The 15,046-nt window shown below is 37.9% G+C and overlaps 2 protein-coding genes across 5 annotated transcripts in view; one reads left to right on the top strand and one right to left on the bottom strand.

Moving 5' to 3' along the window:
- Positions 1-15,046, top strand: part of UBAC2 (UBA domain containing 2) — a 187,763-nt gene that overhangs the window by 93,575 nt on the left and 79,142 nt on the right. The window lies entirely within an intron of this gene.
- Positions 1,752-14,725, bottom strand: GPR183 (G protein-coupled receptor 183). Its single transcript, XM_004054682.4, has 2 exons — positions 14,576-14,725; positions 1,752-3,371 (listed from the first exon to the last, which is right to left on the bottom strand). Exon 2 carries the CDS (start codon positions 3,351-3,353, stop codon positions 2,268-2,270), a length of 1,086 nt encoding a protein of 361 aa, XP_004054730.2. The 5' UTR covers positions 3,354-3,371; positions 14,576-14,725; the 3' UTR covers positions 1,752-2,267.

Consider the following 15,046-nt stretch of genomic DNA (forward strand, 5'->3'; position numbering starts at 1 on the left):
AATTATTATTTAAAATTGTTAATAAGGTATCACCCGATTCACGGAGAAAATACTTATAGGGTTGTGATTTTCAAACAGTATGTTATATAATAAAGTCATGTTCTGTAACAGAATATAACAATTATACAGCCCTGTCCTGTTCTCCAAGTTGACCTCCTGGTTAGGAGAATGCCCCGGAAATAAATGTAAAGCTAACTAATAACAAGACAGTGAGAGGATGCCCACAGCCGTGTATGAACAGTGGCTTGGTGAGTAGAATGGGCAGCCTTTAAGGGGAGTTATTGGCTGAGTTTGATTGGAGTACAGACTTTTAAGAAAACATTAATTGGAGATAGGATTAGAGTTTACCTTTTTGGCAGTATGGTTGCTGATGACTGGATAAAATCATTTATATAGATTTGTGGTATAGTGGAGGGAGGAGGCAGAAAACTGAACAGATAAAAGAATGTTATTCTGTTGTCAAATGCCATAGGTGTTTACTCTCTTGTTTGCAGGATCCTAAGAATTGACTCCCTTAGCCCAGAGAGGACTCTTGCCTACCCTAAGACAGTGTGTTGGCTCATACATCCCAGAAGGCATCTCTACTCCAGTGTAGTCACAGAACCAGGGCACCACAGAGAAGCTCTGAAATGGAGGAAGCTTTCTTTTTGGTTTTCCTTTAGTAGTCTTCACGATGGTTCCTCTTTAGAGATCCAACTCAGATGACTACCTAAGTGCCAACTTACATACAATTTGTTGTTTTGCCCTTTCTTTTCCTTCACTTGGGAAAGTTTAGAGGTGGAGTGAAGGAAAGACAGTAAGATTTGGGCTTTCATCCATGTTGTCTCACCTGTCTGCATAAGATGTTACAAAGGCCAGTGCCTATTTTTGACAATGGCTTTAAAATCAGGTGGCTCTTTGTGAAATAAATATAATGGAAATCTGAATATACTAGTAAATGGTGTTGAATCAACCATTAAGATTAATTTTCGTACGGAGTGAAAGTTGAAAATGAGTAAGATGAGAACTTTAAATAAAATATTTTCAGGATATAAAGTCCAATAAAAATTTAAAGTGTAACAGAGTGAGACCCCCTTTCTGAAAAAAATTTTTAAAGTACAACTCAGAATTAACATTTTCTTTATCTACCATTATAAAAATTGGTGTCATTGCCAACAGAGAATACTGCATTGGGGTAGTTTTGGGGATAAAACAAATTTGAACAGGCAGACCAGTTGACTACCTGGAAAGGTCGTGCTACTCATACTAAGGTACTCATTTCAGCAAGTATATAATATTGTAAAGAATCCTAAGATGCTTAATTTTGTAAGTTTGCATTTTACTCTGATCATATTTAGCAAGCAGCAGCTATATTTTTCACTGCTCATCATGCACCACCCTTCTCCTGCTTGATAACTCAAACCATTGAAATACAGATGTAGAGTACTAACAGCTTGGGGGAAGAAAAGAGAAATGATCCCCTAGCGATCCCAAGAAAACCAATCATACAGGCATGTCTTTTATTCTCAAGATGAATTTAGCAAGCAGACCCTCCTCCCAATGGGCACCTCCATATAAAGTCTTTTTCATATTGCTAAGCAGAGGCCCTAAAAGACTGTGCTGGCAGCTCCAGGAAAAGCTCAGTGCTTTCATTGCCTCAGTCATCATCATCATCATTTATAATGTTGCAATTCAAAGTCTATTGCCAATTATCTTTTCCCTGACACTCCCACTGATAGTTGACAGGGAGCATTGAGGGACAGACTCATAACTTTGCAGCATCCTGCTCTTTATTCCAAAAGAGTTCCTTAACAAAGTTTTATGACCCAGAACAAAACAAAACAAAACATTGGTGTTATTGAGGGAATTAAATCTAACATTGAGAGAAATTTGGATTTAAGAAATATGTTATTTAAAAAGTATGTTACAGTATTAACATCTGGCAATATATAATCTATTCAGTCCTTTTTAGCCATTTGTTGGCAAGAAATAATAATTAAATTTTTTATTAAAGCTTTTTACATTGGGAGTTATTAAGAGCGCCTCCTTTTGGTGTATTCGTTTACAAATAAAAATGAAATATTTATTTGCATTTTTATTGTGCTTTATGTTGTTTGCTTTATGTTGTTCTCTTGGGCTTACTTCCAAGTTGGAGATGGGAAAGTGCCCAATGAAAGAAATATGAAAGAATACTAATTGGAAGCTGAACAATTATTTTGCTTTATAAGAGAAGTCCTGCAAAGTTTGTCATACAGTTTACTTCACTATAAACCAAAATACAATCCATTTCACTTTCCATTTGAAGACTTGGAATGTATCATCATCTGCGTTTCTGTCATTTCACGTGAATTTTCTTCAGGGGCTGACTTCACAGCACTAGAAATCGATACACTGACTTGCCGTTTCAGCATCCTCATAACCTTTCTCTTATACCCTTTACATGCAAAGAAGTAGATAAAAGGGTCCATGCAGCAGTTGAAGTTCATCAGGCATACTGTAAAGTGCAGAGAAATCTGGAACGAATGTCTTTGGCTACATTCCAGGAAATTAGAGAAATGAAGCTTCTTAATCATATGTTGAATAATTGCAACATGGTAAGGTGTGAAACAGAGAACAAACACAACAATAATAAGAATAATTGTGTTGAGAGCCTTTTTGTTTACACCAGATTTCTCAGTGAGTGGGTTTTGTTTGGCAGTTCTGAAGAGTTTGCAGCAGATCTGAGAATAGCAGATGAGAATGATTATAAGTGGAAGTACATATCCTATGAAACATGCCCCAAGCAGAATCCAGGGAAGAGATTTAGTTTCTTCAAAGTTTGGATACTCCATGCATGTAATCCTTTCAGCCTCCTGCTTTGACATAGGGTTGATGAGGAGTGGGAGTGTCTGAGCAAATACTAGAATCCAGACAAATATGCACACGCCTTTTGCATGTTCAATCCTTTTTATCTTGTTGTAGCGTAGAGGGTGCACCACAGCAATGAAGCGGTCAATACTCAGGCAGGTCATAAAGTTCACACCTGCATATGTGTTGATGTAAAACACTAGCGCAGTTATCCTACACAAGGCATCTCCGATTCTCCAGTCAAAGCCCATTGCATAGTAGGCTATTCGTGTAGGCAAAGCGGTGGTAAAAAGTATATCAGAAATCACCAAATTTGTTGAATAGAGGGTGGTAGAGTTGATTTTTTTCCTGTTTTGAACAATGACGACCAAGGCTAGTAAGTTTCCCACGAGCCCAATGACGAAGACGAGGCTGTAATGCAGAGGCATTACTATCCTGGCTGTGCTGTGATGTGCGTAGAGGTCACAGTCATTTCCCTGAGGAGTTGCAGAGGACATAGTAGAATTGTTTGCCATTTGTATATCCATCAGTGGTGGTCAAGGTGTCTAGAAAAAAACCAAGAAGGATCATTTAAGTAAAAGCATATGTATTCAGTTTGATTACTCATTAGTTTTAAAAAAGTTTAAATAATGTATCAAAGCAATCCAAACTGTCTTTTATATACCTAAGTTTTAAAATTTCATGACATGCAATTTTTAACAATTTGTAATTATAATATGGTTACATATATGATAACAGGAAGAACAGAATAAAATTTGTGTTTTTACTCTCACAATTTGCTGACTTTGGCAAAGTTCTGGCAAAGGAAACAGAACCATTTAAATAGGGCAAACGCATTTTTGTGACAGAAGGGAATGCACTAAATTTTTAGGCAGAAATTCCCCTTCCCTTTTTTGAATCATTGTCTGGTTAAGTAAAGCACCCCACATTTCAGACAGGCATTAAGCTTTGCTTTTAAATTTAATTTCAGTTGGATTTTTTTTTAACCAAATGCATATCACTGCCAGGAAATGAAATCAGTCACCACATTTATGTAGTGAAATATGAACTTACCACAGTGATCTGATTTGTGTTAACCTAAAAGTCTGAGAAATAGGCTTAGTCCATGTTAGGAACTGAAAGTTAGATTTTCTTTTTAAAAAGAAGAAGAAGACGACCGCAACAACCATGACTAAAATGACAAAAAAAGAAGAAAGATAAAGAAAATGAGAGAGAAAAAGACTTAAGCTACTTCAAGGGGAAATTATTAAATTTTAAAACTCTATCAATCTGCAAGTACTCCATGGATCCATGCAATCTACACTTCTACCTTTGCACATAGTAGCAAGCATCACACTTTATATTTTGTTTCTTGCTTTATTCACTAAACATCTTCATGTCAGTGCAATGTATATATTTGTCATGTGTATATTTTATATAAACATTTGATAGATATTCTACAGTCTTCCAATGTGTCAATGCATAATTTGCTTAGCTACTCCCTTGATGAACTTTTGGATTCTTTCCAATTCTTTTCTTGTTATAAATAATGTTAAAGCAGAAATTTTAAGTACTAAATTGAAAAATGGAAAACTCCTACAATAAAGTTCTGTAGATGAGGGTAAACTTTGATTAAAGCAGGAAGAACAGAGCAATAAATCCTGTGTGATTATTTTTAGAAGAAAAATAATTCCTCTGATAGAACTGTGTGTACATAAATCTCACCTGGAAGTCACCAAAATTAAGGGGCACTTTCAGCATATCTAGTGACGTTACTACTGTATATTTAAAGAAATATACAGTATTTCCTTAAAGACTATCTCTACCCTGATCAAAAGCACTGTCTGCAAATCTGCTTCTCTCCCTGCTGTATTAAATGACTTGGAGCTCAGCTAACTTCATTCTAACAACCTTAAAACTGAGATGTTCATAGACACTGAGGGTTAGCAGAGGATCGTGGTCATGTTATGTTAGAGGTATGCATTCTGTACAGTGTTGATAGGTTAGTCATTATAACCTAAATGGAAATAAAACCTAAAGCAAAAGAGAGCAAAAATGGAAATAAAACATTTTATTATCCAGAAAAGAGACAATGGGAAAAAAACAAAGAATGAGGATGGTAAGTAGAAAACACAAGAGGGTAGGGATGTGTCACAACAAACTTAAATGGGTTGAGCTTGCCTATTACAGGACAGAGACTATCGGTTTAGATTAAAAAAAAAAATCCAGCTGTTTGCTGCTTAGAAGAGATACAGCTCAAAGTGATAAAGAAAGGTTGAGAATAAAGGCAAGGGAAAATACGTACCAGGCAAATCCCAACCAATAAAAAGGTAGTATGGCAGTATTAACATCAGAAAAAATAGAATTCAAGGCAAATTCAATATTAATAGGAATACAGAGGGTCACTACAAAGGTTAAAAAGAACAGTCTACAAATAATATAAAAATAATCATGAAATTTGCATGTAACAGCAAAATTTGACGGAATTTGAAGGAGAAATTGGCAAATTCACAACCATGGTGGGAGATCTTAACACATTTCTATTATGATGTGCTAGATAAAAAAGAGATTAAAGACTTATTTACTCAACATGATTTAAAAGCTAACAGAACTTGTACTGAAGACGCATGAGTGTATATGCAAATTTGACCATGTGCTAGGTCACCAGAAGACTCAAAGCTTTCAGAAAATAGTTATTTTCTGATCACATTGCTTGACTACAGTGCAGCTAAATTATAAACCAATGATAAAAAGATAAAGGATAAGTTTGGAAATGAAAAAATTCACTTCTAAGGAACTCATGGGTTAAAGAAGAAATCACAGTGGAAATTTCAAAATGCTTAGAACTAAATGATGAAAGTACTACCTGTGAAAACTGTGGGATGCAGATAAGGCAATCTGAGATAGATATAAAGCCTTGAATGCATTTATTTAAAAAAGGAAAGATTTAAAATATATGTTAAATATACAGTTCAAGAAGCTAGAAAAGAACTGTTTGTCCAAAGCAAGTGGAAGAAAACAATAGAGATAACTGCAGAAATTAATGAAATAGAAAAGACAATAAATATCAGTTTTATATTTTGTGCAGGAAAAAAAATGGAGTGGTTCTTAAATAGAAAATCATAGGGATTTCATTGTGGAATAAAAGTAGAAAAAGATTTTTCCATTTAGTTGGGAAAGGCTTCATGTGAAAAGCAGCTTTTCAGGAACTAGGACTAGACACAAGAGAGAGGTGAAAATTCCAGGCAAGGGTTGCAGCTTTGGAATAGGCAACAATAACTTTTATTAATATTTTTCTAAGTTCTTTGAAAATGTATTTTTTTCCAAAAATCTAAATGTATATTTTTGAGTATTTCTAAGCAGATTCATGGGAATTGCCTTTAAAATACATGGCAGAAAAAAAATACTTCACTGTAGAGTCTGCAAATCCTCCATATGAATAATTATTATTGTAGAAATTAGGAAAGTAACACTTATGTGACACTCAGAGGTGCCATTGCTTGCCAGTTTGTATACAAATGCGTGTCTGACTGCATCACCAAATAAGATGCAGCATCTAGCAGAGCCAGAGATTGCAGGAGTTTCAGAAAAAGGTTCAAGAATGTTTTACATAGTTTGTAAACAGTTCAAATATCCTTCATTAGGGGATTAAATATTTTATGGCATAGCCATACAGTAGAATACAGGAATACAGCCATGCAGTGAATACAGTGCAGCTCTGAAAATGGCAACATGAAAATGCCTGTTTCTTGACTGGGAATTATGTTAAGTAAGGAAAGCAGATTATACAACATGCCACTTTTTTGGGAGGTGGGGAAGCAAATATGCACACACACACATGCACACACACACACACGAACACACACACACACAGAAAGATGTCTGTATGCCAAAACATAATTTTGTATGAGTAATTTTGGGGCTTTACTCATATATTCTAGATTTTTAATGCTGAACATTTCTATTCAAAATGTTCATTTCTAGTCAGTGACTGGAATGAATAAATAGGTAAAAAAAATTTTAATGGGAAAAAATTTTAGTTCCCCTTTTCTTGTAAAAACCTTGTTATCTGACATGCTTTTCAAAGCTTGCCGTTCAGTGTTCCTTTTTCAGATTTCTGCATTAACTTACTAGTTGTGTACCTTTGCATTGTGTCATCATGTAGAAACCTCACAGCAGCCCTATGAGCTTGAGCATTGCTACCCCTTATCTACTTCGCAGGTGATAAAACTGACAATAAATATCAATTTTATATTTTGCACAGGAAAAAAATTGGAGTGGCTCTTAAAAGCCACGCTGGGCTTAAAGGCCATGCTGGATCCCTCTCTGTGATGACCTGGCTTCAGGTTTCTTCCTCTGTTCAGTCCTTAGCACAGGCAGCTGTTTCATGCTGCCCTTAAAGAACTGAGGGCTTGTGGTTTCAAAGTGGTCTAGGCTCTAAGGGCCATCCTCAACTATATCATGGCACATGCGCAACATTGCCCAGCTGCTCCAGAGCAAAGGGACAACTCCTTCTAAGGGCAGGGGGTGCCCACTTCCAGGAGAGGTGCCTTCCCAAATGGGAAGCCACTTGTGGCCACACATCATTGAGCTCCGAGAGGTAGCCTGTTGAGGGTCCTTAACTGATGACCGTTGTGCACTGGAGGTGGCCAAAGAAAGGCATTTGCAGAATGTGGACGTGTAAGTGGGATGGCTTGGAAATGATCTTAGGTAAAGGTAAATGCATGCTTTGGATATTTGGATGTTTAGTAACCTCTTGAAGGATGATTCCGCTAGCTGGCCCTAATATGTCACTTTAGTTCTTGCTTATATTTATCCTGTGTTATTAATGCGGTAGTTTTAGCCAATTTTATGATCCCAAATTGAGAGGAAAATCCTTTCATATGCGTGACTGTTACTATCCCATTCTTATATCAGCCAGTCCCAATTTATTATAATCTTCCCTCAGAGAGATTACTTTATATCTTCCTTTAATCATCTTAAGGATTCCTTTCTGAAACTTGAATTAAGTCCATTCTTTCATTCAGCAGGAAAATGGTTTTTAGTGCCTCCATGTGCTAGATGCTGGGAATACAGAAATGGTACCTTTTTGTATTAGAGGGTCTGGAACTGAAGGGTGAATATACAGCGCTGAGCATGTGCTGTTATCTGAGTGAGGTGTTCCTCAGGATTTTTTCACACGCATAGCAGTATGTGCTGGGTTCCTCCTCATACATAGCAGTACTCTGCTCACTTTGTGCATTAGAGTGCACCAGTGTCAATAATTGGATAGTATAGTTATCTTTTAATTATTTTCAGGTAGAAAATTTATTCTTAAGTATATTTTAAGTATTTTACATTTTAATTATTAGGCAGCAGCTTCTGACATGTTATTTAAGATATATTTATATACACTAAGGTATACTAGAAAGTGTTATCATTTATCATTGTATTGCCTAGGGAAAAGCCCAAAGAAATGTTAGTTCTAAATCTTTTTTCTTTAGAACACTAATATCAGAATTATAGCTTCCTCATAATGCATTCGAATGAAAAGGTGCACGTGGCCCCTCAGCCATCCTTCGTGCTGCCCACACTGAGGGACAGGAGTCAGGACAGAGGCCTTTCCCTGGAGGGCATGGATAATGACTGGGCCACAGGAAGCCTGGATCCTTATTCAGGTTCCACCTGTGGAACAGGGCCCTGTCGGCCTTCAAGGCTCCTGTACCTTCTGCTGGGAGCCACCCTGGAAGCCATCTATGCCATTCTCTTATTTTTATTGGTAAACAAAGGAGACAATCCCAGTTTTGCCTCTGTAATGCAGTACTTGGTCCTTTTCACTTTACTGTTATCCTAACATGTGTAAAACAATAAGTTTCTTCCTCAGCAAAATATCTTCCAAAGTATTTTTACTTATGCTTTGAGAAGTGAGCCTGTGTGTTTTTTTCTCTAGAATGTATTTCATTGCTAATAGAGTTGCTAACACCTCTTGAGATATTATCATCTCATTTTTGCATAACCGGACATGTTGACATGAACTGACAGGTTCTTTCTAGCCGCAAAAGAAAAAAAAATAAAAGGCCCCCCAAAACTCATTTATTTAGCATCTAAGAAAATCCCTAGATACCCACTTGGAGGGATTTGTGATTTTTCACAGAGGACATGTACCTTCCATGGTCCTAATTTACTCGTTCAAGTAATTAAAGTGTTTTCTCAGCCTTTAATTTGGGCAGAAACAGAACAAAACCTTTACCATATTCAGGGATTTAGTTGGTGCTAGAATAACAGCTTTTGGTTTTTGCTGAAATGTCACCTTTGCCCTCTAATATTTATTTATTTTAATAATCATCAACACCTTGAATGAAAAGGGGCTTACCTAGGAATTCTGTTTAATTGCAGCCACTAGCAATGACTGGAATGGGTCAAGTTGTGCTGAGATGATCACCAATTGGAGGTGACTTCTCTGTAGGTCAAGTCTGCTCTAGAGTCAGCTTATACAGAGAGGTGACCTAAATCAACGTGCCCACAGTGGATGTACCAAAGAGGAACTTCCAGAAGCTCACTTTCAAAAACAGCCAGGGGAGCCACCCAGATGCAGCCACACAGATACTAATTATATGTGTATATTGTTAAGTGAGGAGTGTTTGATCTGATACACTGTCCTTGGCTACTTTGAGGAAAGATTAAGACTGAGGAAAAATTTCTGGAGCAGGGAGAAATAAAATCATTGGAAAGGAGGGGGAAGATGAAAGCTCAGGGTTAATTGAAATTTCAAGGATATGGTTCTACTGAGAAAATAAAGACAAGCACAGATGTATCAGGATGGCAAGCTGGGGCTGTTTCAGCTCCCTTGAGAATAAACCTGCTCCAGGGAAGAAAGAAATCATTCATTACTTCTTCCTCTGGTTACCTGGTTTTATAAGTATTTGTCAATTATTTGAAAACGCCTTCTTGTTCTAAACAGGGGCATCTAAATTTGGCCCAGTGTCACACATACTGACTGGGTCCTAGCATTCAACTAGTGATTTTTCTCATCACCTTTTTCATTGACTAAACAGCCATCATCTGAGGTATTATGGGTGTTGTTTGCCTGTAAAATGGACAGTGGCAAACATGCATTCCTGGTGTGCAAGAGGAACCTGCACTGCTGTGGAGCTGTGACCAGCATAGTCAGAGCCTCCTGGTGCTTCATTAGTAAAGTCAAATTGTCCATTCTATTAATAATACGCTGCTAACCAACTGTCACAGTAGTCAGTACATGCCTCTGTGGCCTGGTTAAATACATCTTTGTACACTGTAAGGTGACTTTTTCCCAGCCAACTTTGAGTCCTAAATTGATAGCTATGTTTATGTCCATGATTCATTTTTTAGAAGGATTGAGAACAATATTCCCTATATCCTTTCAAAAAATCACGCATACCAGAGTGATATTCAGCATAGAGTTGACTGTGGTCCGTCTGTTTGGGGGACCTCCCCTGCCTCCTGGGGGGCTTGCTTTCTGGCTTATGGAGTGTGACTAGCCGAGGGGCTTAGTAGAGGCAGCCTTATTGAGGAGCTCTGTGACCGGCCTGCCAACCCCATTGCATATCCTGGGTCAGACCAGCTCCCAGTAGATCTGCGAAAGGCCATTTACAGGACCAAGTACAGAGAACTTCTTCAAGACAGAAAAAGACAGAAAAACATATTCAAGACTGAAAAAGGGTTTAGCAGTCTACTGTTTCCTCTTTGTGCTTTATATGTGTCCTGAACCCAGTGGATGTGCAGCGAAGACCCACTCGGCTTCATAGACGCGCTCCTTGGAAATGATGGAAAGGTGCTTGAGCACGGGAATTCTTTGGTTGAACACCCACTTGCACATTTGGGGTTTCACATATTCCAGTTATTTTCTTTCACCTTTCACTGGTAAAAGCCACCTATGTGGCTTTTGGTGGCTTTTATATTGAAAAGTATGGAAGTTATTGAAGATGAAGATGACATATGTTTAGAGAATTAAGAAACTAAGAATCCCACCATAATACTCATTTTAGTGTAAGAAAGATATTCTGTGTTTATATCTGGCATGATTTGTAGGATGCAGCATGTGGAAAAACTGCATAATATAAAAAGGCTCTTTATAATGAAGCTCTGTGTCTATAATATTTCTCCTCTGAGTCCTGAATGTTTCTGGAAATAATATGTACCTTTTCTCTTTCAAGTTCAAGGAGTTTCAATTTTGTTTTTGTCTCTTATCAGATGGAAATTAGGGAGGAACATTAAATATCGTTATTTTATGGATAAACTGAATTCCAGGTCAACTCGGTCATTCGCTCAGGGATCTTACTGTGGTACTCAAGGCAGGAGTCGTGAAGGCTCCCAGGACTCCATGTTCTCCCTCACCTGCTGCCTCTGGTCAGCGAGCAGTCCCTGTGCCTCAGCCTTGTGCTCTGCTGCACATCCGTGTCTGTCTGTCTGCCTGTTGTGTGCCATTCCCGCCCTTCTGCCCGCAGCCACGGCAGCAGCTTCCCGCCAGGCTCGCAAACGGGGCCCATCCAACCCCAGGCAAACCACAAGCTCTGTGTCATGACTCACAAGTTCCCTCATGATCTGAGCTCCATTCCCTCTTCAGGAGGGTTGCTGGTCAGCTTCCCCTGATCGTGGCCTGGCTCCAGCCATACAAAATTACTTAGAACCTTTGGATATCCCACGTTCCCTCACAACTCCGTGCCCGGTAACATTCTTCCCTCTGTTTGATGTCCTCTGGCCCCTATCCTATATCCTTAGCTCTTACTTTCCTTCAAGCCTTAGTTCTAAGTATCCCAGGAACATTCCTGTTCTCCATCCTCTGAAAGGCAATGTGGGTGTATTTGTGAGAGTGCTGTGCTCTGTCATAGTGTCTGCATCATTGATTTTCTTCCCTGTCTCCCATGAGCCTGTGAAGTACTGTGAGTGGGGACCCTATGGTGTTAATTTCTTGTATCTCTAGGTGATGTATGATCGATATTCAATAAATAACCATTAGTTAAAGAATAGCAACATTGCAGCTTTCTTAATCCTTAATGAAATGTTCTTTATTACACCCCAGTAAGCCCTTGATGAATAATAATCAGTTAAAATTACTAAGCAGAGACTGTGTTCCAGGCACTGCCCTGGGCACTCTATGTGTGTTTACTAATTGAATCCTCTCAGAACTTTCACAAGTCCATTGACAGAAGGTGAAACGGAGGCACCAGGGCACTTAAGTGACTAAAGACCTAGCTGTTAAATGTCAGGATTCAGACCCAGGCAGTTTGGCTTCAGAAGTCACATTCAGTACAATACATTTTATCTCCTATTTCCGACGTGATCTGCTATTATGGGTAGAAAACAAGTAAAATAGGAAGGCATCTCAAAACCTTAACGTACACTAACTCATACCTATCTGAACAAGAGAGACTAGGAGAACTGGGGGAAGGGAATGGGAGCAGGGAGGAAGAGATGTTGATTCAAATGAAGGAGTTTATTAGTTTATTTGTAGCATATTTTAAAGTAAGTAAAGGTTTTATAAATGGATTTAGAGTACTGTTTTAACAGTATTTTAATAATAAAACAATTTAGACTGAAATTTCAATTGAAAAAAGATGGTGAATATCTAGAATAGGCTTTTATGCTGTTAATTGATTTTTAAACTACTTTTTAGATATTTGCAGAGATTTAACAAAATATTTTTATTCTTCTCTTTGGGCTTCCAAAACACCACAGCCATCTGTGTTACTGTCACAGCTTTCAGAGGGTTCTCACATGTGTTATCTCATTTTATACAATGCCCAGACTTCTTGAGAAGGTGATAAACCCCCCCAGACTGGAGAACACCACGCGTCCTCTACACAGGCCACGTCCAGGGCTGCCTAACAACTCCAGCAGGTCTTAACCATAGCAGAGAGAAAAGTGGCCCTGTAAACGGCTTTATTAGGTGCGAAGCTCTTTTAAATGTAAGCTTCTTAAGGATGATGACTTGATCTCATCCAACATTTTATCCTATAGAATGCTACAGAACCAGCCCACATTAGATATCTAGTAAATATCTATAGAATAAATAAATGAATTAAAGTCATATAGAAACCTGAGTTAATATTTATTCCATTAACTGACTGGTCATGGTACTAATTATCTCTAGGAAGCCAGATGAAAGTAATTTATGCAAGGGATCATTACCATTGTCACTAACGTGATACATAAACATGTGAGTGAACATTTTGTGGAGTAGCATATTCTTTGTGGTTTTATGTCCAAAAAGTGCAGTGAACCCCCAGAGAGAAAACATGCTAAAATATAAGAAGTGTGCAGTCCTACCAGTAAGCACAGTTAGATGTGTGATCATCCATAGACTCAGGGCCATTTATTTATTTATCTATCGAGACAGTCTCGCATGGTCGCCCAGGCTGGAGTGCAGTGGCGCAATCTCGGCTCACTGCAACCTCCGCCTCCCAGGTTCAAGGGATTCTCCTGCCTCACCCTTTTGAGTAGCTGGGATTATAGGTGAGTGCCACTGTGCCTGGCTAACTTTTATATTTTTAGTAGAGATGGGGTTTCACCATGTTGGCCAGGCTGGTCTCGAACTCGTGATCTCAGGTGATCCACCTGCCTCGGCCTCCCAAAGTGCTGGGATTACAGGAGTGAGCCACCACACCCAGCCTGATTCAGGGTCTTTATGTAAAATATCCATAACATATCTGTTGGATTCACCCTCTGGTATGTCAGTGGCCAGAGAGATGGGAGAAGAATGATAGGAGACAGTTTTTTAGCACTTATAATGAGAGGCAATGTTGTAAGGACTTGGCAGTAGTAATACTCCCCATTTTACAGGTAAAGCAGCTGAAGCCAGATATTAGGTAACTTGTGTGGGGGGGGCCACACAGCTTGTAAATTTCATTTGAGCCTGATTTCAGAGCCCTTGCTCTTATTACACTGTATTGTACTCAGAGTGACACCAAAAAAACAAAATACCACGCCCCCCTCCCCCAACACACGCACAAATACACATATATAAAACCCTCACTGCCCTTTAAAGGAAGACTCTTCACAGCTTCTATTTTGCCAAGTTTCTGTTACCACCATTCCCAACCTGGACATAAATGTTGCCAAAGTACTGCATAGAATTCATTGTGATTTTTTCCCCTCAGGCACATAGAAAAGATACGTTTAGTCTAACTAAACATAAGTATAAACCACACAACAGACTTTTTTTTCACTTATCTAATTAGTAGCATTTAGCATTTAAAAAGCAAAGATTGGTACTCTTTGCTGGCGGGAGGGTAAATTGGTAAAATGTTTTTGTAGACCAAAAAGTACCGTTTTATATCTAAAGCTTTAGAAAATATACCCTTTGCCCTAGGAATTCTAACCCTGAGATTCTATCCTGAGAAATAATCTTATATTTCTAATAATTCCTATAGCATAGGAATATTCTATATTAAAATAACTTTGTTCCTTTTCCTTCATACTAAGTTATCCTGAAATATTAACATTATTTGCATAGTTTTGCTTGATACTGTTTTTTGTCATTGTGAGTTTATACAGTAGTACATGAAGTGAGCCCTATTTTTTGACAAAGATATTTCTGGCGGACCCATCGCTTTCACTCAACTTTATAAGAACTAACTAGACCTACCAGTCAGCAGAGAGACTAAACTTACATTATTAATATAATTTTTGTTAGAAGTGATGGTAGCTTGTTCTTAAATAGATTCTTTTCCTTTTTACCTTTTACCTTAAAACTTAGGCTTTTAAAGTTTTTCTTAAAAAAGTTTGTTGAAAAAGCAAAAGATCTTGTACTTACATATCAGTGACTTGTTCGGGTCTCTGTGTAGTAGCTGTCAGTAGTTGTCCAAACTGAAGTAAGTTTTAACTGTGGCATGTTGTTTTAAGAGAGGCTGTGCAGACCTCCTTTTATGGTGGTGACTTTTTTTTTTTCTGTCACCCTGTGACTGAGCATGTAATGAGCAGTTAGCCTCGTGTACGTGTGTGCAATTTGTTTTTTTTTTTTTTTTAAATGGGAAGTGAAATTTTTTATAGTGATAAAAAAAAAAACAACTATCCAAAAGCCCCTTGGAATTTATGAATTGTTGATATCTGTGGAACTTTATAAATTTTTCTGTAAAGGTTTAAGTATCAAAAAATTCTTTGAAAGAGACTGAAGCAATAAACCTTAACCAAAAAAAAGACCAAGTTACTGATGATTTTATATTGATTTTGCATGTAAAAGTATGGGTTTTTAAATGTTTTAAGGAAAATAGTGTCAACTTTGACA

The sequence above is a fragment of the Gorilla gorilla genome, chromosome 14, assembly GCF_029281585.2.
Source record: "Gorilla gorilla gorilla isolate KB3781 chromosome 14, NHGRI_mGorGor1-v2.1_pri, whole genome shotgun sequence".
Taxonomy (NCBI): Eukaryota; Metazoa; Chordata; class Mammalia; order Primates; family Hominidae; genus Gorilla; species Gorilla gorilla.

What these genes read in the sequence shown, in the direction of transcription:
- GPR183 (XM_004054682.4), bottom strand. Translation starts at nt 3,353, where the DNA reads ATGGATATACAAATGGCAAACAATTCTACTATGTCCTCTGCAACTCCT.